Genomic DNA, 25408 nt, shown 5'->3' with positions numbered 1-25408 from the left:
AACTCATATTTTAGTAGAAAATGTTAGTCAGAATTAACAGTGGTTACATATATTTTGTCTGGCTTGTATTTTTATTTAAATGTTATACTATTTAACTTTCAAACATGAAAAAAATAGAAAGCAGAACATTTTAAAGCACACATAACTTGTAGCAACATGCCTGATTTCTAAGGTTTAGCTTTCTGTATAAAAGGGGATATGAGAGGTAGTTAATTTAGTGACTTAAATGTTGCTGAGATGACCCTAAAAGTCATTTAATATTAATTATTAAATTAGATGTTATCATTAACTTTAATCTATCCTCTTCCAATGACTTTCTACCCATAAAATTTCTCTTTTAGGCCAGGTTTTTTTTTTTAATATTCTCTACTTTCCCCCTCCATGTTGAGCATACCTCTTAAAAGACCATTTCTATAAAAATTTCCATACATTCTAGCTTCCTTCATCTTTTTACCCAATCATTAACTTTGACGCAGGTGCCAAACTGTTACTAGTTTTGAAAGAGTTAGTGATCTAGTTGGAGAGTCCCATAATCCCTTAGCTGCTGAAGTACTGAGGTACCTGTCAAATTCTAGAAATATACCTTTGGCTTTGTGGACCACAATTTATGACATGCGTAGTACTCTGGAGCAGGACACCATCTAGTGGCAATATAAAGGTCAGTTTGCTATTGTACTCTGGATTTGGACTTTACAGTTCTAGTGTTGGACAACTAATGTTGATACTGAAAGGGACCCTACAGATTATCTAGTTACTACCCCTTCACATTTTATAAAGGAGAAAACTGAGGCCCGGAAAAATGAAATGACTTGTCAAAAGTTACAGTGGTAATTTAACACAAAGTCCTGACCAAAGCTCAGTTTTTCTAAAATCTGTAATAGATTGCTTTTTTTTTTTTAAACTGGGAGGTGTTATCTGATCCAGATTCACAATATTTTCAGAATGTATATTACTTTAATTCCAAAAGGGTACAGTAATTGAAAAAAATTATTAGCATACAGCATCAATAGCCACACAGTTATCAATTCAGTGTTTTAAAAGGTATTTCCCAAAATATATGAATGCAAACAAATAGCAGTGATGTGTTTTTTGATTCCAATCTTGGACTTGATACTCATTTTCAAATATGATGCTTGCTGTAGAGGTTTTGATAAATGTCTGTTTTCAAGATAAGGACTATCCCTTTATTCCTAATTTTAAGTTGTCTTAAATTGGTTTTGGACTCTGAAATGCTTTTGTGCATCTATTAAAATATTCACGAGTGGGGTTTTTTGGGGTTGTTTTTTACTTTAGTCTATTTATATGGTTGAATTTCATAAAATTTCCTCAACTCCCTGGATTATGACCATCTAATTAAGATGTGAAAGGACATGCCTCTGTCTGTTATCTGTTTCCTATTCTGGGCATCAGCTGCCATGATATACTTGGATATCCAATTGGGGTGTTGTTGCTATTTTATTTTTTTAACTTATTCTTTGCCTTACAGTGGCAGTACAGTGGGCAATAGTAGTAACATTACTAATGAATACTTATCGAGCTCTTTTGGGTGCCAGGAACTGTCAACACTTTAACTCATTTAATGTTCACAACAACCCTGTGAAGTTTTATAGATGAGAAAGCTGAGGTGTGGGGAAGTTTAATAAGCTTGCCCAATAGTCTAACATGGGCAGTCTGAATCTAGAAGCTATGCTATTAGCAGTAGACCACCTCTCCACTACTTCATGGATAATGATACTTTCAAGACACTAAAAGAGTCCAGCTGAACCCTGCTCTAGTCTGCCCTAGCTCCCTGGCACTGGCCCTCTTCCAGACTCCACCTCTACCCTACCACTGTCAATCTGCTATTGCTCTAAGTGGGTTTTCACAGTCTGTATATTGGTTATTCAGATTCATCAACCTCCATTGGTATTCTGTCTCCAGATTTGAGTTCTAGGGAAGGAACCAGCAGCCTATGCTAGTTTATCGTAAAAATGAATTTTTTAATTTTTATTTAATTTTGGCTGCGTTGGGTCTTTGTTGCTGAGTGCAGGCTTTCTCTAGTTGCAGTGAGCGGGAGCTACTCTTTGTTGTGGTGTGCAGGCCTCTCGTTGCAGTGGCTTCTCGTTGCGGAGCACGGGCTCTAGGCGCGCAGGCTTCAGTAGTTGTGGCTCGTGGGCTCTAGAGCACAGGCTTAGTAGTTGTGGCAAATGGGCTTAGTCTTTCCACGACATGTGGGATCTTCCCGGACCGGGGCTCGAACCCTCGTCCCCTGTACTGGCAGGCGGATTCTTAACCACTGTGCCACCAGGGAAGCCCCCGTGATAACATTTTGTACAAATATTTATCTCTCAGAATATATGTTGTACAAGATATTCTTCTTCTGCTTTGCTTTTATTAATAACATTGCTTTTAACAACAGGAGTGTTCGTATATTACAAATACATCAGCATTATTTATAAAGAGTGGAAGCCCAGCCAGTTAATTTGGAAATTCAATTCAACACAAGCACAGAAATTCTATATTTTATATCTCTAGCAACAGCTTCAAAACATTATAAATCTAAAATTGATAGAACCAAAAAAAGACAAAGCCACAATCATAATTAAAGATTTAAAGCACATTTCTTTCAGTAATTGTTAGAGAAAGTAGATAGAAAAATATCAGTAAGGATATAGAGGATTTGAACACATGATTAACCAAGTTGACCTAGTGATACAGGCATAGAGCACTACACCCAATACTACACACAAAACTGCAGGATACATACATTTTAAGTGCACATGGAACATTTACAACAATAAAGACTTTCTGTGAAATATATTGTAACATCTCTTACTTAACCCTTGTTGATATGCCTTTTGTGTAACCTATATTTAACCTTGTAATATTGGTTTTTTTTCAAAGGAGGTGAAAAAGACTTAACAGTATACGTATAGTTAAATACTTCTAGGCCAAATTTGAGTCACTAGGAAAAACTTCAGACTATTTAAATTCTTTATTATGGGCTTCGTGTTCTAGCTCTTTAATCATCTGTGTCATCTCTTAAAGTCTTTCCAAGGCAATTTCTTCTTTGAATTTTGGATTCTGCAACTAGGCACTGACCATGTTGAGAATATATTTTGTCATATGTGCATTTTATTTCCTTTTGTACACAAATGTATTTACTGTGTATGTGTAGAGAAGGCTGCCCTGTGAATTGGTACTGTGCTTGGATCCCTTCCTGTCTTAATTGTAGGTATACTGTCTCATTAGTGCTATATGTACTCAATTTGACTTATATTTACTGGGGAAATATCAGTAACATTCTAGGAAATTAAGTAATATTTTTATGGATGAATGGACAGTATTTACTTGGTAAATGTTGATTGTTCTTGAAAAATGTTTGTTAGAGTTTAGGTAGAATCTTATCCAGAACAGCTGGAAGTCTGAATTTATATTCAGATTTTATTATACTTGGTAATATCAAATTATATCTTATGTAAGAAGAATAAAGCTCACTCCAGGGGTGGGGGTGGGAATCTTCAAAGAATTCTGTTTTGTCATGCTATTCAGGTTTCAAAGAGACCTTCTGAAGTTGGCTCAAGGAAGAGTTCATTTATTTATGTGTGGAGTGTCAAAAAATCCAAGAATGAGCTTTAATATGACTGGATTTTGTGAAGTCTGGAGTTGAAGGTGCTTTTAGATTCAAGGCAACACTTAGAGAAATTAATAGGCTTTGGTAGAATTTCACTCTGGTGCTCGATCTTAAATTAAGTATAACTTAGCTGCTCTTGAAGTGCTTTTATCTGTTCTGATTCTAACTTGCTACTCAGAATTTCTGCTCACTCTTAACTCTGGTTATGTTAACATGGTCATCAAACTCTAGCTCTACCCTATAACCCTTCAGCTCATCCTCCAACAGTATCTGGAATTTCTTAGTTTGCGTTTCCGACACTGTAAATCTGATTTGCTTAGCTTAATTCTAGCTGAGTTCACAAGGCAAATTTATGAATTAATTGCTTCTAGGTCAGGTCCCCACCCTTCATCCACTGGAGACAGGAGGGGCATACAGATGGAACAAGTTCTTTTCAAATGACTGGCAGGCATTACGACCAAAAATAAACTTGGCAGGTTCATTTGCCGTTTTTTTTTTTCAGTGCCATCTCAACTTCTTAGGTATATTAATTGCTCTATGGTATTCTCTTAGCACTTTGTTTTCTTCTTTATAATGGCATTTCCTAGTTTAATTGCAGATTATGTGCTTAAATATTTATTCTACTGAATTTTTTGAATAAATTTTGAAGATTGGCAACATATTTTATTGTTCTGCGTAGCTTTAGCATCTGACCCATAATAAATGCCCTGTGTATGTTTGTTGAAATTGAATTGTTGAGCACCTTTCTTACCATCTGCGATACTCTGATGCAACATCGAGGTACTAAGCTCTTAGTACTTTTCATTTTCTGTTTCCATAAAACAAGGAACTCAGGCACTTGGGGGATATGGGGTGAGGGGGAGGTACTGCACTTTAATGTAACGAGACTAATTTGTAAGGTGGAGATTTTAGTTATCATTTCATGTAAAATTGGGGATACAAATATGCGTGAACATAGACTGTTGTTAGGAGGAGCATAGTCTAGCAGGGAAAACTGACGTGTAAAAATAATTGTAATGTAGTGTTATAAATGCATTAAAATTGTTATGTTCTAGGTGTGATGGTAGCACAGAGGAAGGTGATTGCCTCTGTTTTGGATGGTTAGACATAGCTTTACAGAGGAGAATTTCTTGAATTGAGTCTTGAAGTTGGAACAGTAAAAGTTTGCCATGTGGATTCGGTGAAGTGGCAGGGAGGGGGGTAAGGAGGGAGAGGAACAGGGATGTTGATAAGTAGGGGTTAGAGAGCAGTCTAGGAAAGGGAAACTAACCCATGCAAGGTTTAGCAGGTGCTAGAGGGGGCTGGAGTACAGGAGCATGTAAAGAGCCCGGAAGAGAGAAAGCTGGAGGGCCTGTGTGCTGTGTTTAGAGATTTGGAATCCATCCTGTAGGCAGTAAAGTAATTTTATACAGGGGAGTAATAATCAGATTTGCATTTTATCAAAATGGCTGTTAGCAGTTTCTTGTTCTTAGCAATGTGAATAATGAATTGGGAGTGAGTGGATGGGGTCATTAGGGAGGCAGGTAGACTAATTAGGAGGCTTGTGAGATTGTATAACTCAGAATTGAAGAAGACCCGAAAGAGGAATGGAGAGGAGAGACAGTTATGAAAAATACTGATGAGGTAAAATTGTTACGGTTTTGGATGTTGGGTGATGAGGGCGAGGTACTTGTTGGGCATAAATTTCCGGTTTCTGATTCGGGTGGTTGGTGGTAGTCTCCAAAGGGGGAAATACATGAGGATTAACAGGTTTAAGGAAAATCAGTTTAGAATATGTTCACTTCGAGGTACCTAAAGGCCTGCCAGATGGAGAGTATCAGTAAGCAGTTGGATCTACAGCTCCAGAGCTAGAGATAAATATTTAGACATAGAATTAGGGATAAAACTATGGGCACGTGGGGCTTGTAGAGGGAAAGAAGACAGATAAAACTCTAGAATGCAATGCCATATAACAAATGGAGGAAGGCAGTTAAAGAGTGCCAAGAAGTAGGAAGAGAAATAGAAAAGAATGATGTGGAAATGAAAGGAACAGAGTTTTCAAGTTATTCACTTGAAAATGGCCAATAGTGTTGAAGAAAGATAAGGATTAATATGTGACTATTAAATGTGTCAGTTAATAACAGGACATTATCATTTCGTGAGAGTAATAGTAAAACTCCAGTTGTTGTGTGTTGAGGTTAGAATGGAAAGTAAAATATGGACCACTATTTTAAGGCTTTTAACTGAATGAGAAAAGTGTTTTAAATAGTTAAGGGAGTTTTTTGGGTTTTTTTTTTGTTTGTTTTTAGGCTGGAAGATATTAAACATTTTTGTAGATCGAGGGCAAAAATCTCATACAGAGGGAGAAATAGAAGATTCAGGAGAGGATGGACTAGTTGTATTTGAGGTTTAAAAAAAGAATCCTGTGTTCTCAAACACAATTTCAAGGAGTTAAGCCTCTGTTTATTCCCTGTGCTGCCCAGTTGTTGATCTGGGGAACAGGTATTTGAGGGCCAACTATGTACCAGACACTGTCACGGGTGTACGTGTAAGAAAACAAAACAAAGTTCTTTCCTTCATGAAATTTACATTCTACTGCAGAATGGGGTAAGAAAATACAAAGTAAATGCACAGAATATCAGATGATGAAAAAGCACAGTAGAGAAAAATACAACAGAATAAGTAGAGATAGGGGTACTGAGCAGGGGAGAGCTTGTTCTTATTTATTAGTGGGGCATGAAAGGCCTCATGAATAAGGTAACATTTGAGGTGAGAGCTGAAGGAAGTGAAACACTAGCCATGCAGATGTCTGGGGGAACAGTGTTCAAACAGAAGGATGTTAAGTTCAGAGGTCCTGAGGCTGGAGCTTTTCAGTGTCCTCCTGAGAGAGCCCATCTACACCTGTGTCCTCCTCTACTGGCTCAAACACACATATGCCAGTGATATAGACGCGTCCCCTCCAGTGCTCCCATAGCCCGAATTCACCATGTCAACTTGTCACTAAGTCAAGTAACTTGTCAGTTGCCTGTGTAGATTTCTCCAGTTTCTCCAGTGGTTTCCCAGTGTTACCTCTCAGAGTAAAATCCAAACTTCTTAACCTACTGATAAAGCCCTTTGCCTGCTAGATCAATTTCGTCTCTTGCCATTTCTCCCTTAGTGAACTTCAGTCTCTGAATGTGTGCATGTATTCTTTTTATTTTCCATATTTACTCATATTATAACCTTAGCATAAATCATAATAATTCAGATTTTTTTCCATTCCTTCAGGGCTAACAAACTGTTTGTTCTTTTTGACCCAACTTGAGTATCACCTCATCTGGAACTTTATATGACTACAATTATTTTATGTGTCTCTTCTTTGTCTTTCCATAAGGCATGTATTTATTATACCTGTATTATATCAATATATATTACACTGTATTATAATTGCTTACTTGTATGTTCCCCACTGGACTGATTTCTTAGGGCACACACACTGTACATCATTTAATTCTTGACCTAACATCTAGCTTAGTGTCTGATATAGTTGTTCAATAAATATCTTAATGCAATAAAAGAATAACTCGTCTGTTTTGTAAATTATTTTTCAGATTCGATACATTTCTCAGACTCAAGGTTTACCAGGAGAACAGTTGTTAAATGTGGGTACAAAATCCACAAGATTTTTTTGCAGAGAAACAGATATCTCTCATTCTGGTTGGAGATTAAAGGTAATTCATTTAAAAAATACTTAGAAAAACATTTTCTAAGATGCCTCATGTTCACAGATAATACCCTCTGTGCCTATTTTTCTTTCATTGCATTTTTTCTTCTTTTGAATTTTCATTTTTGACAATCCCCACCACCCCCTTTTAACGAGGAGAGTCCTTTCTGAATACCTTAGCTCATTCTCTAACCTGGCAACACAATTATTAACTCATTTTAAATAGTTGAAAAAAATTTTATGTGTATCATTTTGTGTTGTTTATCTTCCCTACCCAGTTCTACATTTATTAAGCTTTATAAGACAGGGATTGAATCTAACCACTTACTACATAACCCAAGTACCTAATTTATTCCTAGGATTAGTAAATCTTTAATGATTAACTTTAGTTATTTTGTTAAGGAATTTATCTATATGTGTAATATTTTTTGATCTGAACCTGAACTTCTCATTTTTTGTATACTTCTAAAAACTTACATTTAAAATTTTATTTTATTTTATTTATTTATTTTTGGCTGCATTGGGTCCACTCTTTGTTGAGGTGCGTGGGCTTCTCATTGCAGTGGCTTCTTGTTGCGGAGCACAGGCTCTAGGCGCATCGACTTCAGTAGTTGTGGCTTGCAGGCTCTAGAGTGCAGGCTCAGTAGTTGTGGCACACAAGCTTAGTTCCTCCACAGCATGTGGGATCCTCCCGGACCAGGGCTCAAACCCGGGTCCCCTGCCTTGGCAGGTGGATTCTTAACCACTGTGCCACCAGGGAAGTCCCAAAATTACATTTTTGATAGTTATTCTTTTGAAACTACTACTTGCCTTAGAATATTCAATATATTAGGCTGAATGTGCCAGAATTGAAGAAATAAAGGACTTACAAATGGTGGGTAATAAGATATTTTCCTTCTCTGATATATTCGATAAGACACTGGAAGAACATGAGGCTGAGACAGGAATGAAGTCTAAAGAAGCCAGAAAGTACATATTCAACAGTCTGGATGATATAGTGCATGTGAGTACCACAGTCACATTTGTCAATCTTATGCTTAAGGTGGTGGAGTTGAATGCCAAGAATGCCAAAACACGTTAATCATTTTCTACATGACGTAGAATGCTTGCTGTTTTTAAGCTTTTCAAACAAAATTGATTCTAAGGTTTCAGGAACGAAATTGCATTCATCTTTATCAAATATTTAATTTGTATTATTCAAGTATTATTTTCTTTTTTTTGTTTGTTTGTTTGTTTGTTTGTTTTTGCGGTACGCGGGCCTCTTACTGTTGTGGCCTCTCCCGTTGCGGAGCACAGGCTCCGGACGCGCAGGCTCAGCGGCCATGGCTCACGGGCCTAGCCGCTCCGCCGCATATGGGATCTTCCCGGACCGGGGCAAGAACCCATGTCCCCTGCATCGGCAGGTGGACTCTCAACCACTGCACCACCAGGGAAGCCCCAAGTATTTTCTTTAAAAAGGAAAACTCTTAACAGACATGTTTCTTTTCCTTATATCTCTCTAGAAGTGGATATTTGTTTAGTTAAAAAAATTTTTTTTTTCCTGCTTTGAATGCTCTTTGGTACCTCAAAATATTTTTGAGGATTTGTTAAACTCAATTGTTCTTTCTTATTTCAAAATAATTGTAGTTCTTTGTTCTTTCCTGTGTTGTGGGCTTTTTTTGTAAACTGTGAGACTTTAACGTATACTATCTTGTATGGCTTATTTTTATTCGATGACTTGAAATTTTGATTTTGCAGGTGAACACAGTGATGGATTTGGAAGGAAGTGATCTTTTGGCTGAGAAAGCTGATAGAAGAGAATTTGTTAGTCTGTTGAAAAAAATGTTGCTGATTGATGCAGATTTAAGAATTACTCCAGCAGAGACTTTGAACCATGCTTTTGTTAATATGAAACATCTTCTAGATTTCCCGCATAGCAACCAGTAAGTTACTCTAAATCTTTTAAAACGATTCTGGAGAAATGATAATGCTGTTTGTGGTAAACCATTGTGTTAGAAAAATGATTCAATTTCTTCATTAAATATAAGTAAACTGAGTAAAAAGAGGTTAAGCTAACTTGGCCAAGTTCACATAGACAGTAAATTGCAGAGTAGAAATAGGATGCAAATCTAAATCACATTCCAATGTTCTTTTTCCAAAGTAGCATACTGAGGATGACTGAGTGATGTCGTTTTACATGACATTCTTACCTTAATAACCAGGCATATTTATAGTTAAAGGAAGTGTTAAGTTGTTCCTCCCTCAATTTTGAGTCCTGCAAACTCCATTTTCAATTTCCTTTCACAGCATTTGCTTTTCTTGTCCCCTTTCTTTCCCCTCTGTGTTGTGGTAGGAAAGGAGGTTTTTTTTATGGGTTAGTAGAGAAGAGTATATGCCCAAATTGAGAAGGACTTAGAAGAGTTACCTTAGGCAAATCTTGTGAATTCTTTGAACCCCAGTCCTCTTTTTTATAGGCTGAAGAGAGTAAAGCAAGTGACTTAAAATAGCTTCTTTTAGTATTTTAAAAATATTGAATGAAGGAGGTGAAGGAGCAAACTGATATTCGTTATTGTGAATTACAATTAAAATCGATGTTTTTATAAAGCCCAACTAGTCTCCACACCCCCAATACTTAAAAATGTCTAATGGTTTCTGTATATAAGCACTTTGAAAATAACGTAATAACCACATACATGGTGCCATTATTTAGGGATGTGGAGATCTAGAAGTTTAGAAAAAAACTATTTAGAGTAGGGGTCATAAAATTATAACCAAAAAGTGCTCACTATTGCTTTGCCGTCTCAAGAAAATATTCCAGATATAAGTATATTCTTCTGCTTGCTTTGAAATTTGATCTTAACAGGATTTCCTGGTAGAAATACTATTGGAAATATGCAGATTAAGTGCAAGCCATAGACTTTTTTTCCTTTTGGAAATAATTTTTAATCTTAAACTACTCTAAACATTAAAAAAATAATATTACAATTACCTTTCGATTTTTCTTTTGCAGTGTAAAGTCCTGTTTTCATATTATGGATATTTGTAAGTCCCATCCGAATTCATGTGACACAAATAATCACAATAAAACTTCACTCTTGAGACCAGTTGCTCCAAGCAGTACTGCTAATCTGACAGCAAATTTTACTAAAATTGGCACATTAAGAAGTCAGGTAAGAACTTATAGTATTTGATAATTTATGCTCCTCTCTTTTTTTTTTTTAAAAAAAATGATTGCTCATTTGCTTTTGAAATATGCAGAAGTTTCCATGTCAGCAGTTAGAAGTTCCAGTGCTGATGAAGTCTTACTATGGCTGTTCTGTTAAATCTCTAATATTTCAGGGTAACAATTGGAGCATATCTACTTAAATCCATTCTTTTCCTTCACCTTTTATTCTTTCAATATGATCTACCTGCCCTTCTATGTCTCAACTCTACAAAAAGTAGACTTCAGTAAGATCAATTTCTGGGTCCATTTTTATCATAGAATTATGATTTTTTGAAATGCATTTGATTTCTACTTGTAAAGTATGTGTACAGCAATTAGAAGCCTGCTCTGTATAATGAATGCCATGTACGTCTATCGTTTCAGGCATTAACCACATCTGCTCATTCAGTTGTGCACCATGGGATTCCTCTGCAGGCTGGAACTGCTCATTTTGGTTGTGGTGATGCTTTTCAGCAGACACTGATTATCTGTCCACCAGCTATTCAAGGTATTCTTTTATTTAAATTACACTTTGAATTTAGGCATGCATTACTTTAAAATAAGTTTAGGCATCTCTTCATTAAATATACTGCATGGGTTTTGCTACATTTACTGCTACATTTGAATTTAATTTAAGCAGGTCAGTAGCCTTTAGACCAGTGATACTTCTTGACTGCAGCTCCACTGTAGTCATCAGTAACAAAATGGACCATATGACAGTTGTATTTCCTGTAGAGTCTAGCATGATAACATACCTTAGTGGAAATTAATGAACTTGGAAAGGTATGGATTGTCCTATACTGGGTATAACTGCTCCAGATGTTCATGTAAGTACTTATCTGCATGTAATCACTGGACATTACAGTGATTGAGAGCTCAGTTCTTTAAGTTTTGGTCAGAGGATTTCTTTCCTAAAATATTGTAGTCTTGTTCTTTACCCATAGCTTAGTTTGTTTGTTTGTTTGAAGATTGATTTTGATCAAATTGCCCTTATTTAGATAAAAATATCGAATCAAATCCTCAAGTGAGATGGTGACAGAATACCTTTGAAGATGCCATAAATTTTCACACCGAGGAACTTCTTAGTGGCAAAAGGGTGATAGCAGTGAACTTTTTGACTGGAATAGCTAGCATAAAGCCCTCTTTCCTAGGTCCTTCGGTAGCCTTTTGTCCTTGCTAGGCTGTAACATCTAGTCATATCTTAAAATCAAGAGATTGATTCCAAATGGGCCCGAAGTGACTCTTTGAAGCATGGTGGTAATGCTGTATAGTGTAAGTGAGAGCTCTTGATGCTAAGTCGGCCTGGGATCTAGTTCTCTTTCTTCTGTTTGCTCTGCCATCCCAGACAAGTCTGTTAACTTGCTTCAGCCTTTGTCAAAGAAAACAGACTGAATAGATACTATCTTGATTGTTTCCAGCTGTAATATTTCTGGATTCTGAAGGTTATATTTGAAATTTTTATTTCATTTAAGGATGTGAGCAACTTTTTAAAGTTTTTATTTTAATCTTCCCCACAGTGCCTAACAAAGCACCAAGAATATATTTGTTGACTTGCTTGGCTGGTAATGAGAGATGTGAAAACATAGCAGCTCTTTAGCCACTTTGGTTCTACCAGGGTAGCTTTGGTCTGTTATCTGTGACAGTGACCCATGGCTGGTTTGGTAATAAAAATACCTGTATCATATTGTCAGCACTCTTAAAGATGCTGTTGTGTTTCTTTGTTTTTCTTCAACTGTTTATTGTAGAGAAGTTCAAAGAATAATAATGTCCTTTCTCCTAGATTCAACAAGTATTAACATGGTGTATTTGTTCTGTCTGTCTATTACACATACACATACTGTTAATAGTAAGTCATAGACATTTTACTTCTAAATACTTGAGCATGCAAGACTGATGCTTTTTTGTTTTTCAATTAGTTACTACGTAAGTGGTATCTTGACAAATACATTTTCACTTAGATGAGTTTTTAATCTGTACTAATAGATTCTCAGGTTCTAATGATCTCTTCCGTGTACAAAATCAGTTTGGGGGTCACCTACCTACAGTGTGGTATATTTCATCAAGATTTGGAATAGCAGGGATTTCCCTGGCGTTCCAGTGGTTAGGATTCTGGGTTTTCACTGCTGAGGGCCCAGGTTTGATCCTTGGTAGGGGAACTAAGATCCTGCAAGCCGTGCGGCACAGCCAAAAAAGAAAAAAAAAAAAAGATTTCAGGTTTTTTTCAGAGCTACCTTCTGTTTGTACTAAAAGGCTTTGTGGACACATTTCTAAATACAATTGAGCATCATTCTTAAAACATTCAATGAGGTTAGGCAAATCTTTTATCTTTTTATGTAGCTTATAATTAATAAAAGGTTAGTAACCTTTCTGTACATGTGTTAACAACCGCAAGTGCTTCCTAACAAGGATAACAGAAAGAAAAGGAGATATTTTCAGGCTCATTAACTCATCAGATGTGAAGAACAGTAGTTTTAGAATTAATAGTGAGAGAAAGCAAAATATTTGTTCGCTTAAAGAACTAACAGGCGCAGTTGCAGCAGCATAACAGGCAGGCTCTGCAATATGTTGTCTCACTGTTTCTTATCTTAGTATAGTGTCCACTTAGAAATGAAAACTTTCCCTCTAATCCATTTTGGCATCTCTGTAGAAAATCCCAGTATTGACCTTCTTACCTTTACCTCATAATGTGCCAATCCATTTAAAAGAAACATATTTAAATGCTTATTGGGTAGCAGTTATGGTACCATTATACTTCAGATTTTAAAATAAAATTTATGTCTCTTGTCCTTCACTTTAAATTTTTTACCTTGGGTCTACACTGTTTAAGTTCATCATGCGTTTCATATATTTTAGATACTATAGATATAACGTGTAGGTATAGCTATATGGATGCCACATCCCTAATATTGTGCCATGTTTAAAGTACAGAAGACTTAGACAAGCTTTTACTTAACAAATTTGAGTGTAGGTTCTTGTATTTACTAAACAAGCATTTAACATTATTTAGCAATCTGAAAAGCTACTTATTCATCCCCTCTGGATGAAAACTGCTATTTTAGAATCAAATGCATTCCAGCAAAATTCTCCTCTGTTGTACTAGAACAGTCTTTAAACTTTTTGTGTCATGCTTTCCAGGTATCAAGCAAATGTAATCAAAGATTAAAATTTTAGCTAACCTAATAAGCATATAGAAAGTTGGGATCTGAACCCACTTTTGAATTTGATTTAAAAAAAAAGATTGTAGGAGAATTCCTCTTGTCTTAAGGCATTGATTCCAAGGAGAATTTAAGGGCAATCTTTTTTTGGGGGGATTTAAGAATTTGCTCTGTGGTTTCATCCTTATCAAAGTGAGGATGCTTTTTTCTCTGATGAGATTCTCTATTGCTGCAATATATCTACACAGCCTGGGTGTGCTTATATTCCATTCCTTGGAGAATTTGCTGATCAAGACATGCTTTTTGGAAAGGGTAAGAAGGTCAGTTTAAAAAAATAACTCATAGATCTTTGTAGATCTAATTCACATGTAGCTCTTTTTTTTCTTTTTCTTTTTTTTTTAAACTTTTTTTGGCCATGCGCTGCAGCACGTGGGATCTTAGTTCCCTGACCAGGGATCGAACCCTCACCCCCTGCATTGGAAGCGCAGAGTCTTAACCACTGGACCGCCAGGGAAGTCCCTCACATGTAGCTCTGTAGGTGGAGCTCAGAGGGTAGAACACCCTGCCAGTAGGATAAGTACCTCTGTGAAGAACATAAACACAATAAAATTCTCCTTAGAATTACCACTTACAAATATTTGTGCAATAAAAAGTGTAAGGTTATTATTCAGTAGGAAAAAAAAACGATTGTTTTTGAAAAATTTTTTTAAATGGCTGATCACACAAGGTCACTTTTATCCAAAAACTGATTATGTTTAAATGATCTGCCAGCCCATATTGAAAGTAAGTACAATACAATAGACTGGAATTATGAAGTAGTGAATTTATTTTAGTAACTCAGCTTTCTAATCTTAGGAGATATCCCTAAAATCTTGTTAGTCAAAGTTCTTAGTTGGTGTAATACTACTTTACTCTCTTAAAGTTTAGTACCATAAGACTTAATATTTGCAAGGTGCTCTTGCGATGTATGACACAGACATATTAATATTAACAGGATTAACGTGGGTAGTAATCCTGCTTTCTCATTTCCCTAGGGGGTAAGCAAAATGGAACATGTTTGTCCTGGAGTTCCAGTAGCTCTCCACTAGAAATACTAGTAGATTAAACCACAATGATAAATGCTTAGTTGTATCATCATATTAGGCAGAAAAGTTTGTTTTTTGCTTTTCCTTTAGAGGTTGAAATGAGTGTGCCATTCTGAATTTTATTGAATCATGTAAACCATCATGGCCATTGAAGTTGAAGTTGTGATACATTCCTCCTTTGATGACGTGTATAAGATCCTATCATAGTTTTAAAGAAGAGAATACCAAGCATAGCTAAAAGTTTGTATGAAAAGATGAACATTTACCTGCTAGAGGATAAGGGTGTTGAGCCAGATTCACCTTTCCGTGTCTTACCAGTGGCAGAACTTTCTAAAAGGAAAGTAAAGCTATAATAGCAAACTTTAAAGGGAATGGGAAGTTTCAAAAACAAATCATTCAACTTTATGCATTTTAAAATGGTAGAAAGAGTAGCTTTATAACAATTTTTGGAATGATGTACCACAAGGTAGATAGACGGTATCTCACTTTCCAAATAGATTGCTGTCTAATATTATGAAAATTTTATGCAGGGGATTTTTTCATAATTCTAATAAGAATTTTAGCAATTCATAAATTTAAGAGTTTTATAAGGTAACTCAGAGAAAAGTTTTTTCTTTTATTTGAGAACTGTTCTTTTCTATTTCACAGGTATTCCTGCAACACATGGTAAACCCACTAGTTATTCAATAAGGGTAGATAATACAGTACCCCTTGTAACGCAGGCCCCAGCCATGCAGCCACTGCAGATCCGACCAGGAGTTCTTTCTCAGGTTGGTAATAATTCATTATTTTTACATATGTGCTGTTCTCCTTTTACTCAGGTAGAGGCACTAATCCATTTGTGCTGTTGGAAACAATGAAAATGACCTAGATGGGAATTCGATCCTTGTAGATTATTGACTTTAACTTTTATAATTATTAGAAGATTTACTTTATTTTTTAATTATTGAATTTTCTTATTTTTTTAAATTTTTTATTTTTTTAACATCTTTATTGGAGTATAATTGCTTTTCAATGGTGTGTTAGTTTCTGCTTTACAACAAAGTGAATCAGTTATACATATACATATGTCCCCATATCTCTTCCCTCTTGCGTCTCCCTCCCTCCCTCCCTCCCACCCTCCATATCCCACCCCTCTAGGTGGTCACAAAGCACCAAGCTGATCTCCCTGTGCTATGCGGCTGCTTCCCACTAGCTATCTATTTTACATTTGGTAGTGTATATATATCCATGCCACTCTCTCACTTTGTTCCAGTTTACCCTTCCCCCTCCCCGGATCGTCAAGTCGATTCTCTAGTAGGTCTGTGTCTTTATTCCCACCTAGAAGATTGTTATTTTGAGTTAACTTGTATCATACTAGTTTTTCTTTTGTTTTTGGTTTTGTTTTTTGCTGCAACAGACATGGTCTGGTAGAACACAGCAGATGCTGGTACCTGCCTGGCAACAGATAACACCCATGGCTCCTGCTACTACATTAGCTTCTGAGGGTATGGCTGGTTCACAAAGGCTCGGAGACTGGGGGTAAGTTAAAAACGAGGGTACTTCTTTGTGAATAGTTTGCAAAATAGATATGGTAAAGTAGGGATTCAATTTTTCTAAATTTTCTCCCTAGGAAAATGATTTCACACAGCAATCATTACAGCTCAGTGATGCCACAACCTCTTCTAACCAATCAGATCACCTTATCAGCCCCTCAGCCAATTAGTGTGGGCATCGCACATGTTGTGTGGCCTCAGCCTGCCACCACCAAGAAAAATAAACTGTGCCAGAACAGGTTGGTATTGATATTTTAACTTTCCTCTGCATTTTGAAAATTAATCATTAAAATAAATTTTGCATGTACACCAAAGGGTCACTCTGTTGTATTCAAAATGACCTCTTTGATAGCTTTGTTACAAACACTAAGCCAGCTCCCTTCTCAATTTCTCAGAGGTATTTTGGTAAAACTAATGGAATGGGAGCCAGGAAGAGAGGAAATAAATGCTTTCAGTTGGTAAGATTGTCTTTATTGCCCTTTTGATTTATTATCTACCTATAATTTTAGACAGTTTTAGATACTCAGATATCACATTTACCAAAAAAAAAGACTATTTGAATATATGTAAATGCAATCTGCACTCATATTTCTAGAGGTATTTTATATATCACAGACTCATGATCTGTATGTTAGTGTGTTATAATCTTAACAAGTGAAGGTTTGCATTGTTAATTATAACAAGCTATCTTAGAAAAATGTCATGTATATATTTTGATTATAGAAATAACACATTATTCCTTTGATTGCAGGAGTAATTCATTGCAGAATACCAATATCCCACAATCAGCATTTATTTCTCCAAAGATAGTAAATGGGAAAGATGTTGAGGAAGCAAGTTGCATAGAAACACAGGACAATCATAACTCAGAAGGAGAGGCAAGAAATTGTTGTGAAACTTCTATCAGGCAGGACTCTGATTCATCAGTTTCAGATAAACAGCGGCAAACCATCATCATCGCTGACTCCCCGAGTCCTGCAGTGAGTGTGATCACCATTAGCAGCGACACTGATGAGGAAGAGACGTCGCAGAGACATTCACTCAGAGAGTAAGTGCCAAAAGCAGTTTCCTGCGATTTTCTTGCATCCTTAAATAATGATGATGGCACCCTCTGCTGCAGTGGGAAAAAAAAACTTTGTGATTTATTACTTGTCTGTTCATGTCCTTCAGAGTAAACTTCCTGAATAGTATTCAGCATGATTACTATAGCATTTTTCCTGTATTATGAGCTTTAGATTTTTGTCCATGTAGGTCACTTAACTGTTTCATATCCTTAATAAAATAATGTAAATTTTGGCTACTTGGGGAGTATGTTCTCATTTTTGACCCAATTTTCCCTTCCCTCTTTACTTAGATGTAAAGGTAATCTGGATTGTGAAGCTTGCCAGAGCACCTTGAATATTGATCAGATTTGTTCATTAAGTAGTCCTGAGAGTACTCTGAGCACCAGCTCCTCAGGGCAGTCCAGCCCATCCCCTTGCAAGAGACCAAACAGGTAAAGGAATTTCAATAGCAGTACATTATAAATATTAAGTCTACTAAAAAGCCTATGATTTCTTTTGCTGTTGTTTAAATTAGTAAGTACCTGCCAGTTTACCACAGTGACTTCTCTCTTGATCATAATATTTGAACTAGATCACCTTTTTATAAACTCAGGTTTTAAGTAGTAATTTTCTTTACTATTACAGAACAGATCTAAATGAAAAATTGAGGTTCTAATAAATGATTTTTAAAGAATCATTTTGTTTTTGAAAGGGTGAAAAAGCCACATTCTCAACTCCAGCTCCACAGACTACTATTGTAATTTAAATTTGGAATAAGAACATATACTTCAGCAAAATAAAAAGGAATGTTTTCCATAATAAAGTAATGACCCACTGTCAGTAGAGTATTTGCTGATTTTTTTCTCTCATAGTGATTGATTTGCACGGTTTCATGCGTATTTCCTTCCTACCCTTCCTTTTGGCCAGGGACATGCCTTGCCACTAAAGTAGTGAGCTTCTCCTAACCTGCATGATGTACTAACGCATTAAGAGATGAGCCATAAAAATTTCAGTGAAATACATTTGATTTTAGCTTTTAGAAATCTTTTTTTAGTGGAAACAAAATTTGAAAACTTTCAGCTTTAATTTTATTCGTCTTCTCTTTTTTCCATAATCAGGAAATATGGTTTTGAATAGTTTGGTTATAACTAAGCTCTGTGGAAGCATAAAGAAGTATTAACACATCTTCTTAGAACTTGTTTATAATGTGTTTTGGAAGTTGATATTATACATACGTATATGTAAATACACACATACGTGTAAGATGTGTATATATATAAATAAGATACAAAGATAAAAATATATAATTAAAATATACATATAAAAAGAGATGCTTCAAATTGTTAAGTATGAAGTGAGTAGTAAAACAGAATATAAATGCTGTAAAAATCCCAAGGAGTTGGGGGGTGGTAGGCAGGGCCCAAGGGTCAGGGCGAGAAGAGAAATGGGACACTGGCTAGACCTTCAAAGAGGTGGGAAAGACCTTTCAGATAACTGGTTAGTTAAAAGGACCCAAATTATTACTAAAGGCACATATATAACATTAGAATTTAATCTGACATATGCAAGCTGCATGCTTATATGTTTGTACATTTCGTTTCGGTTATCCAGAACAGTACTTCTTTTGTACTGTCTTGATGAAATCTTCTGTAATTTATAAATGGGATTTTATGAACTGCTACTAAGGATCAAGTGGGAAAGGAAAGGAGGGAAAAATAAGTGCCAAGAGTGTGTTCCTAGACAGACAGAATTAGGGTTAGCAGTCTGAAAAGAGAATTAATGTGAGAGTCTAGGAAATCTATGAAAAATGTTTTTTTGATAAGGAAGAAATTGTAATTAGGTATGAAATAAGATTCTTATCAATTTGCTGGGAGTCTGGAAATTATTTAAGTTTAGATTTAATGTTGAAAAACATTGTTCATAAAAATACTTTCTTGTTGTAGTATGTCAGATGAAGAACAGGAAAGTAGTTGTGATACTGTGGATGGCTCTCCAACATCAGACTCTTCAGGACATGACAGTCCGTTTGTAGAGAGCAGTTTTGTGGCGGATACTCATCAAAACACAGAACTGGTAACCTCTGCTGACACAGAAACCAAACCAGCTGTTTGTACTGTTGTGGTGCCACCAATGGGACTAGAAAATGGATTACATGCCGATGAGCATATGGCAAACACAGGTAAACTGAGTCCTCTCTATTTCCCTGATTGGCCCTTAAAAGGTCGTAATTTAGGAACATTAGAGCCAAAAGTCATCTCTGAATTTCCAGCTTGACCCTGCCAAATCTATTGTACAAAGGAGATATCTTCTAATATCACCCAGTCCTTGGAAACCATGAGATCTTTTCTTTTTATTTAATTTTAAGGTTCTCAAATCACTATTGTGTAAAATGTCTAAAGACCTTTCTAATTTTTATATAAGAAGGAAAAAGCAGCTACTTTCTGGTATTTTGTTGTTGCCAGATTCTGTATGCCAGCCATTAATAAAAGGACGATCTACTTCTGGAAGATTAAACCAGCCTTCCGCAGTAGGTAATCGTCAGCAAAAATTGACATCAGCATTCCAGCAGCAGCATTTGAATTTCAGTCAGGTATGTTTGTGAATTTCTGAGTCTTTGGGATTCAAATTCAGCAGTTTTCTAACTGGGGGGAAAAAGATTCTCACACTGTATAAAATCTTAATAAATTTTTCCCTTTTCATTATCCCAAGTGACTTAAAAAGTAATTGGCTTAATAATAGGATAATGATCAGATTATCCATGGAACTTGAATTTTTCAGAAAGATTAGGTTCTTAGGTTCTCTTAAAGTTTTTTAGTGTGTTTGTTGTCTTAGGCCCTTTAAATCAGAATGCACACCAGTGCATTGATGGTTACATTTCTTGTGTGTTAGTTGTGATGGTGAGAGATGCCTTATTGAGTACTTGCCATCTGGTCAGCACTGTGCTTGGCAGTTGTGTTTCCCTTGGGGGAAAGAAAAGATCATAGGTATTGGAGTCAGACCTGTGTTCACATCCTGGTTTTGCCAAATGCTATGTACAGTACCTTGGCCAGGTCTCTTCAACAAGTCTGGACCACAGTTAATGGGAATGATAGCTATATAACTGTAATTAGAATTAAATACCGTCGCGTACGTAAAGTGTTAGTCTTACATGTAATGGGTGCTCCGCAAATGGCGGCTATCAGTAGTGGTAGGAATAGACACTACTAGCAGGGGTGGTGGCAATGTTAATATTATAATAATATGCAGTAATACAGATTAAAGTGCTAATACTAATAGATAGATATAATGATCGATATTTTTCTCCACTCTGTTTATACTTAGTATAAGCTAAGATCTGAGACAACCTCTGTGGGTTATCAGTCACAGAGTATCTTGTAGTTTTCCTTTTCTCCCTTTCTTTTTTTTTTTTTCCCCCCCTTTCTTCTTGACTTATAAAATATGTAATTAATCTTTTGGTTTTGTTTTTGGATAGATTCAGCACTTTGGGTCTGGGCATCAAGAGTGGAATGGAAACTTCGGACATCGAAGACAGCAAGCCTATATCCCTACTAGTGTTACCAGTAATCCATTCACTCTTTCTCATGGAAGTCCTAATCACACAGCTGTGCACGCCCATCTGGCTGGAAATACGCACCTTGGAGGACAGCCTACTCTACTTCCATACCCATCATCAGCTACCCTCAGCAGTGCTGCACCAGTGGCCCACCTCTTAGCCTCTCCGTGTACCTCAAGACCTATGTTACAGCATCCAACTTATAATATCTCCCATCCCAGTGGCATAGTTCACCAAGTCCCAGTGGGCATAAATCCCCGTCTGTTACCATCCCCAACCATTCATCAGACTCAGTACAAACCAATCTTCCCACCACATTCTTACATTGCAGCATCCCCTGCATATACTGGATTTCCACTGAGTCCAACCAAACTCAGCCAGTATCCATATATGTGAAAATTCAAAAGAGTCTATTGAGGAAGCTCAATGATATAAACATTTGATTAAAAATAAAACATGGTATTTAATAAAGATTAACCATGGCACAAGAAAATTATTTTTGAATCATGTAGACTTGGGTGCAATTTAAACAACTTTGAGCTTTAAAAAAAAAACTCACTTTTAATGTGTTTTGCACATTTGGTATAACTTGTCTTTGGTCATGTTATCTTCTTATGTAGTAACTCTAGGCAGGTGACTTATGGGAGCAGAAGTCCAGTTTTGCTCCCGCTATTTTTTATAAAATTGCCTTCTAACTAGTGCAAGACACGTCTATATTTGGGAAGCCATTCTGTGTACAGACTTAGAGCAACAGATGCACATATGTCAGAATTACAGCATACAAATGAATTGTATTATCTGTGTCTTAGTGTATAAATGTTGGGTCACTTACCTAAGAAATTGAGCTATTGTTCTTTACATTTGCATGTGTCTTTTGCATGGGCAAAATGTTGCCTAGACTTTGCTCTTAAATGTTGTTCTAATAATCTCAGCTGCATTGTAAACCGTTCCCACACATAGTGCCTTAAATATTTGAGGTTGTTAATGTTATTACTATATATAAATGTTGAGGACTGCAGCACTTAAAGTTCAGACTTACTCTTTAGTTTCCTTTGATGGAGTAATGTTCATTTTTGGTTTTGTGTGGTATGATTTCAGGTTGTAGCTGTTTTTTCCTTACTAAGAGGGCAGCATGTTTGCTATAGCTGAATTCTGCTGTCTTGATTTTTCAGAATGATCTAGCTTCAAGAAAAGCAAGCAGGTAGTAGTGCTTAAGAAAAATTGATTCAGTATCTAATGGATAGTTGATACCTGTCACAACACAGCATTTTATATACTGTTCAGTGAAACTGCAATACAATCTAAGTTTATTTTGGGAGTGTGTGCTGTATAATTGGATTTAATAAAATGTTTAGAGATGCAGTGCAGTAGGCATGACTTTGAGTAGATAATGAAAGAAAATGCAAAATGCTCATTGATTCATGATGTGGTTTCATCCTAGCTTGGGCAAACCATGCAGTATTTAATAAATAGTAGCAGAATATTTACCATTGAAGCTTGAAAAGATGTGAGTTCTTTGTGTGCAATTTTTCATTTATGCATGTGAGAGGGTTTGTTTTGTTTTGTTTTTAAGTATTTTTACCTTGTAGTACTTGTTTTGCTTGTTGGTGGTGTTTGCTTATTTAATACATTCCGTCAGGGACAGAAATTACATGCTTGTTTTCCTAGGAAGTGCGTCTTGGGTTTTTCCCTCCTTTTTTTTTTTTTTTTTTTTTTTTTGGTGGTGGTGGTGGTGATGTTTAAATGAAGTTGCTTTTACAGCACCAAAGACTTAATCATCCATTTCCTATATAAAAGGTAGCTACTTTTTGCATAGACCTCAAGTATATTGTAGTGTAGAGGTGGAATTTAAAGGAAGGTATTAAGCAGGCTGTGTTTTAGCTTATGGGCAAATAATAAATTGTATCATTTATCTTGAATGTATCATAGATAAGCTGCTATATAACGATTGCCACTTCAGATAGCTGTGAAATTAGGTGATTAACTAGTTGTTATTTAGCCTTCTAATTTCTGTATAAGTCTAATTACATGAAATAGAAGTTGGGGTTTTGATTTTTTACTTTGCTTTTCTGTTTGGAGTGTCATTGTAACTACTGTATTGTAAATGACGGAAAAAATTGCATATGTTATTTTGGGGTGTGTTATTTGCATCAGTATTTTATCTCTATTAATGTTTGTGCTCATCACTGCATATAAAAAAAACTGGGATGTATCAATGTAACTTAATTTTTAATTTTCATACTGGCATTGTAGACACTTGAGAAAGCTGTATCTTGCAGGCTTGACTTAACTTTTTTTCCTTAAAAATCTGGAATATGATCTTATAGCATTTACTGGAATGAACAGTACAAAGCATTTGAGTGTAAAACTCCAACTGTTTTGGATTTACAGCATTTCTTTGATAAATGAATTGCATACCACTAGTACAGATCTAGTACAGCGTTGACAATAAGCTAATAATGGATAAACTTTTCTTTACTCCATTAATACAAGCAGTGTTTTATTTAATAATCATCAATGAAATAAATGTGCCTGAAAATTAATTTTAAAAATTACAGTATTAGATCATAAGATAAAAACCAGCAGTACATTTTTAGTCACACTGAAAATGAAGGACTTAATTTTCCCCACAAGTTTCAGTGTTTTTAGTAATCAATTCTATGCATTTTATATAAATAGAAATATATATATATATTACACATAAAAAGGAGTAGCCTAAGATTAATTTAAAAGATTATTTACAGATGGCAAATTTATGGAGTCACTATTTAAGTAAACTTGCTGCCCTCCACAGCCTTCTAATTTTATTTATCTGGTCCAGCAGTTTACTGGTATCTGCTCACTTGTTGGAGAAGAATCAATGCTGGCAGCGGATGTTTCAGAAACACCAAGTGCAAAGGATTGATTGATGTTTGTACCAGGTACAAAACTGGCGCAGTTTTCTTTCTGTTCAGGGCCATGTTCACTACCCTGAAACATCGTATTTTCTGTATTTCTGTTCCAAGACTGAGATGTCTTGTTAAATTGATGGTGAATGATAAACTTCAATGTTTTCATAATATAATAGTCCTGTTTGATAAAGGCGTACCCAAGTTAAGTACACTGCTCTTAACTGATTCTAATCATGTGCTTTTTATGTGTTTAAGAACATAAAAAAAGATCCAAGATCCTGCTAAAGTCTAAATTTAGCATACTGACAACAGAATTTGTACTCTCTTTAAACCATTTTTACCAGTTTTCTTTGGTTTTACTGCTTTCTTAAATAAAACACTGCATGACTTCCAAGTTGCGTATTTGCATACTACTTTAATTTACAAATTATTTTTTAATCAAATATCTTGATATTTCGTTTCTTTTCCTTCAGGGTGTTTAAATATGTTACTGTAGTAGCAAAACTTTTTCATTTAAAAAATCTCTACTACTAATTTTAAAGTTGATTTGTGTTAAGTAAAAGTTAAATCATACACTGCAAGGTGTAGGAAGATTTGTTTTAAAGAACCCAATGATATAGATTTGATTACTAAGTTTGAACTGTTAACTGTTTAACAGTTTTAGACTTGTGGCTTTCTTTCTTTGGTTTGTTTTTGCTTTTATTTCTATGCTACACTAGTTTGCCATGTAGCAATTGCACTGTGCAATATTACAATAAGGACTGGGAAAATTTTTATGGATGTAATGTCTATTACGGTTTGCGATAGTATTTCTCTCTAGTTCTCAGTGATTTAAATGTGACCAAGCCTTCTGTACTTTGTCACAAAAAGCGGGTTTTCCAGGTGACTATTTTGGTGAGTGTCAAAATAAGAATTTATGGTGTATTACTGTCGATTCACTTTGAATTAAAATATATATATTGCAGCAAACAGCTTGTTGACTTTTTTTCCACCCCAGTACTACTTACAGGGTAGGGAAGGAAGAGGTTAGGAGCATTGAGTTACCTAACTTAACATCATCGCATTTAATTCTCAAAACCACCTGTGAGATATAATATTATCTTCATTATGTAAATGAAGAAAAAGGCTCAAAATATCTAGGTAAGTTGCCCAAACTCCCAGCACTAATGAGTCGTGAATCTGAGACGTGAACCAGGCTGTCTAACCAAACCAGTCTACTTTCCAGCAGTTCTTTTTTAAACTGAGATCTGAGGTAGTGTGCCACAGTACTGTAACCACAGGATGACCAGGGCCTGCTTCCCTTGAATATTGTTTTCTTGAATATTTTTTGAGGTAAATATTTCTGTTCAATATGCATGGATGAAGAATAGGGAATTCACATGTATTTTTAAGATATAAAACATAAGACTTCAAAAGCATGTGGTTTCCAGTAGGCCAATTTAGGCTGTGCCTTCATACACCACCTTATACTTCCAGGATTTAACTTTAGAGAAACATCAGGAGGAAAGTTTCTCAGCGCCCCGCCAGAACATATTAGTGAGAATATGTATTTTCAGTCTCTCTCAGTAAACTTTTACTCGATGTATATGCACTTGGGTGTGTCTGGCTTCTTTTCGTTCAACATTTTATTTCTAAGATATATCCATGTTGTATGTAGTTGTTGATCA

General features: G+C 35.7%; 1 protein-coding gene across 3 annotated transcripts in view; it reads left to right on the top strand.

Annotated features, from left to right (window-relative positions):
- HIPK3 (homeodomain interacting protein kinase 3) overlaps positions 1–24710 on the top strand; it is a 96910-nt gene extending 72200 nt beyond the window's left edge. For 2 of the 3 annotated variants that reach the window (XM_082627302.1, XM_082627301.1), the window contains 14 exons: positions 7183–7302; positions 8212–8298; positions 9033–9217; positions 10285–10444; positions 10864–10987; positions 15368–15489; positions 16119–16240; positions 16332–16493; positions 16650–16712; positions 17006–17302; positions 17609–17749; positions 19241–19476; positions 19760–19887; positions 20770–24710. In XM_082627302.1, coding sequence (XP_082483428.1) covers positions 7183–7302; positions 8212–8298; positions 9033–9217; positions 10285–10444; positions 10864–10987; positions 15368–15489; positions 16119–16240; positions 16332–16493; positions 16650–16712; positions 17006–17302; positions 17609–17749; positions 19241–19476; positions 19760–19887; positions 20770–21246 — 2424 coding nt within the window. In that variant the 3' untranslated portion in view covers positions 21247–24710. The remainder of the gene's footprint in view (positions 1–7182; positions 7303–8211; positions 8299–9032; positions 9218–10284; positions 10445–10863; positions 10988–15367; positions 15490–16118; positions 16241–16331; positions 16494–16649; positions 16713–17005; positions 17303–17608; positions 17750–19240; positions 19477–19759; positions 19888–20769) is intronic. The other variant, XM_082627303.1, reaches the window with a different exon arrangement.
- The last annotated feature ends 698 nt before the right edge of the window (positions 24711–25408 follow it).

Source organism: Mesoplodon mirus (assembly GCF_964341445.2).
Source record: "Mesoplodon mirus genome assembly, chromosome: 7".
Classification (NCBI taxonomy): domain Eukaryota; kingdom Metazoa; phylum Chordata; class Mammalia; order Artiodactyla; family Ziphiidae; genus Mesoplodon; species Mesoplodon mirus.
The sequence above is the reverse complement of the archived record's forward strand: the minus strand, read 5'-3'. Positions and strand labels throughout refer to the sequence as shown.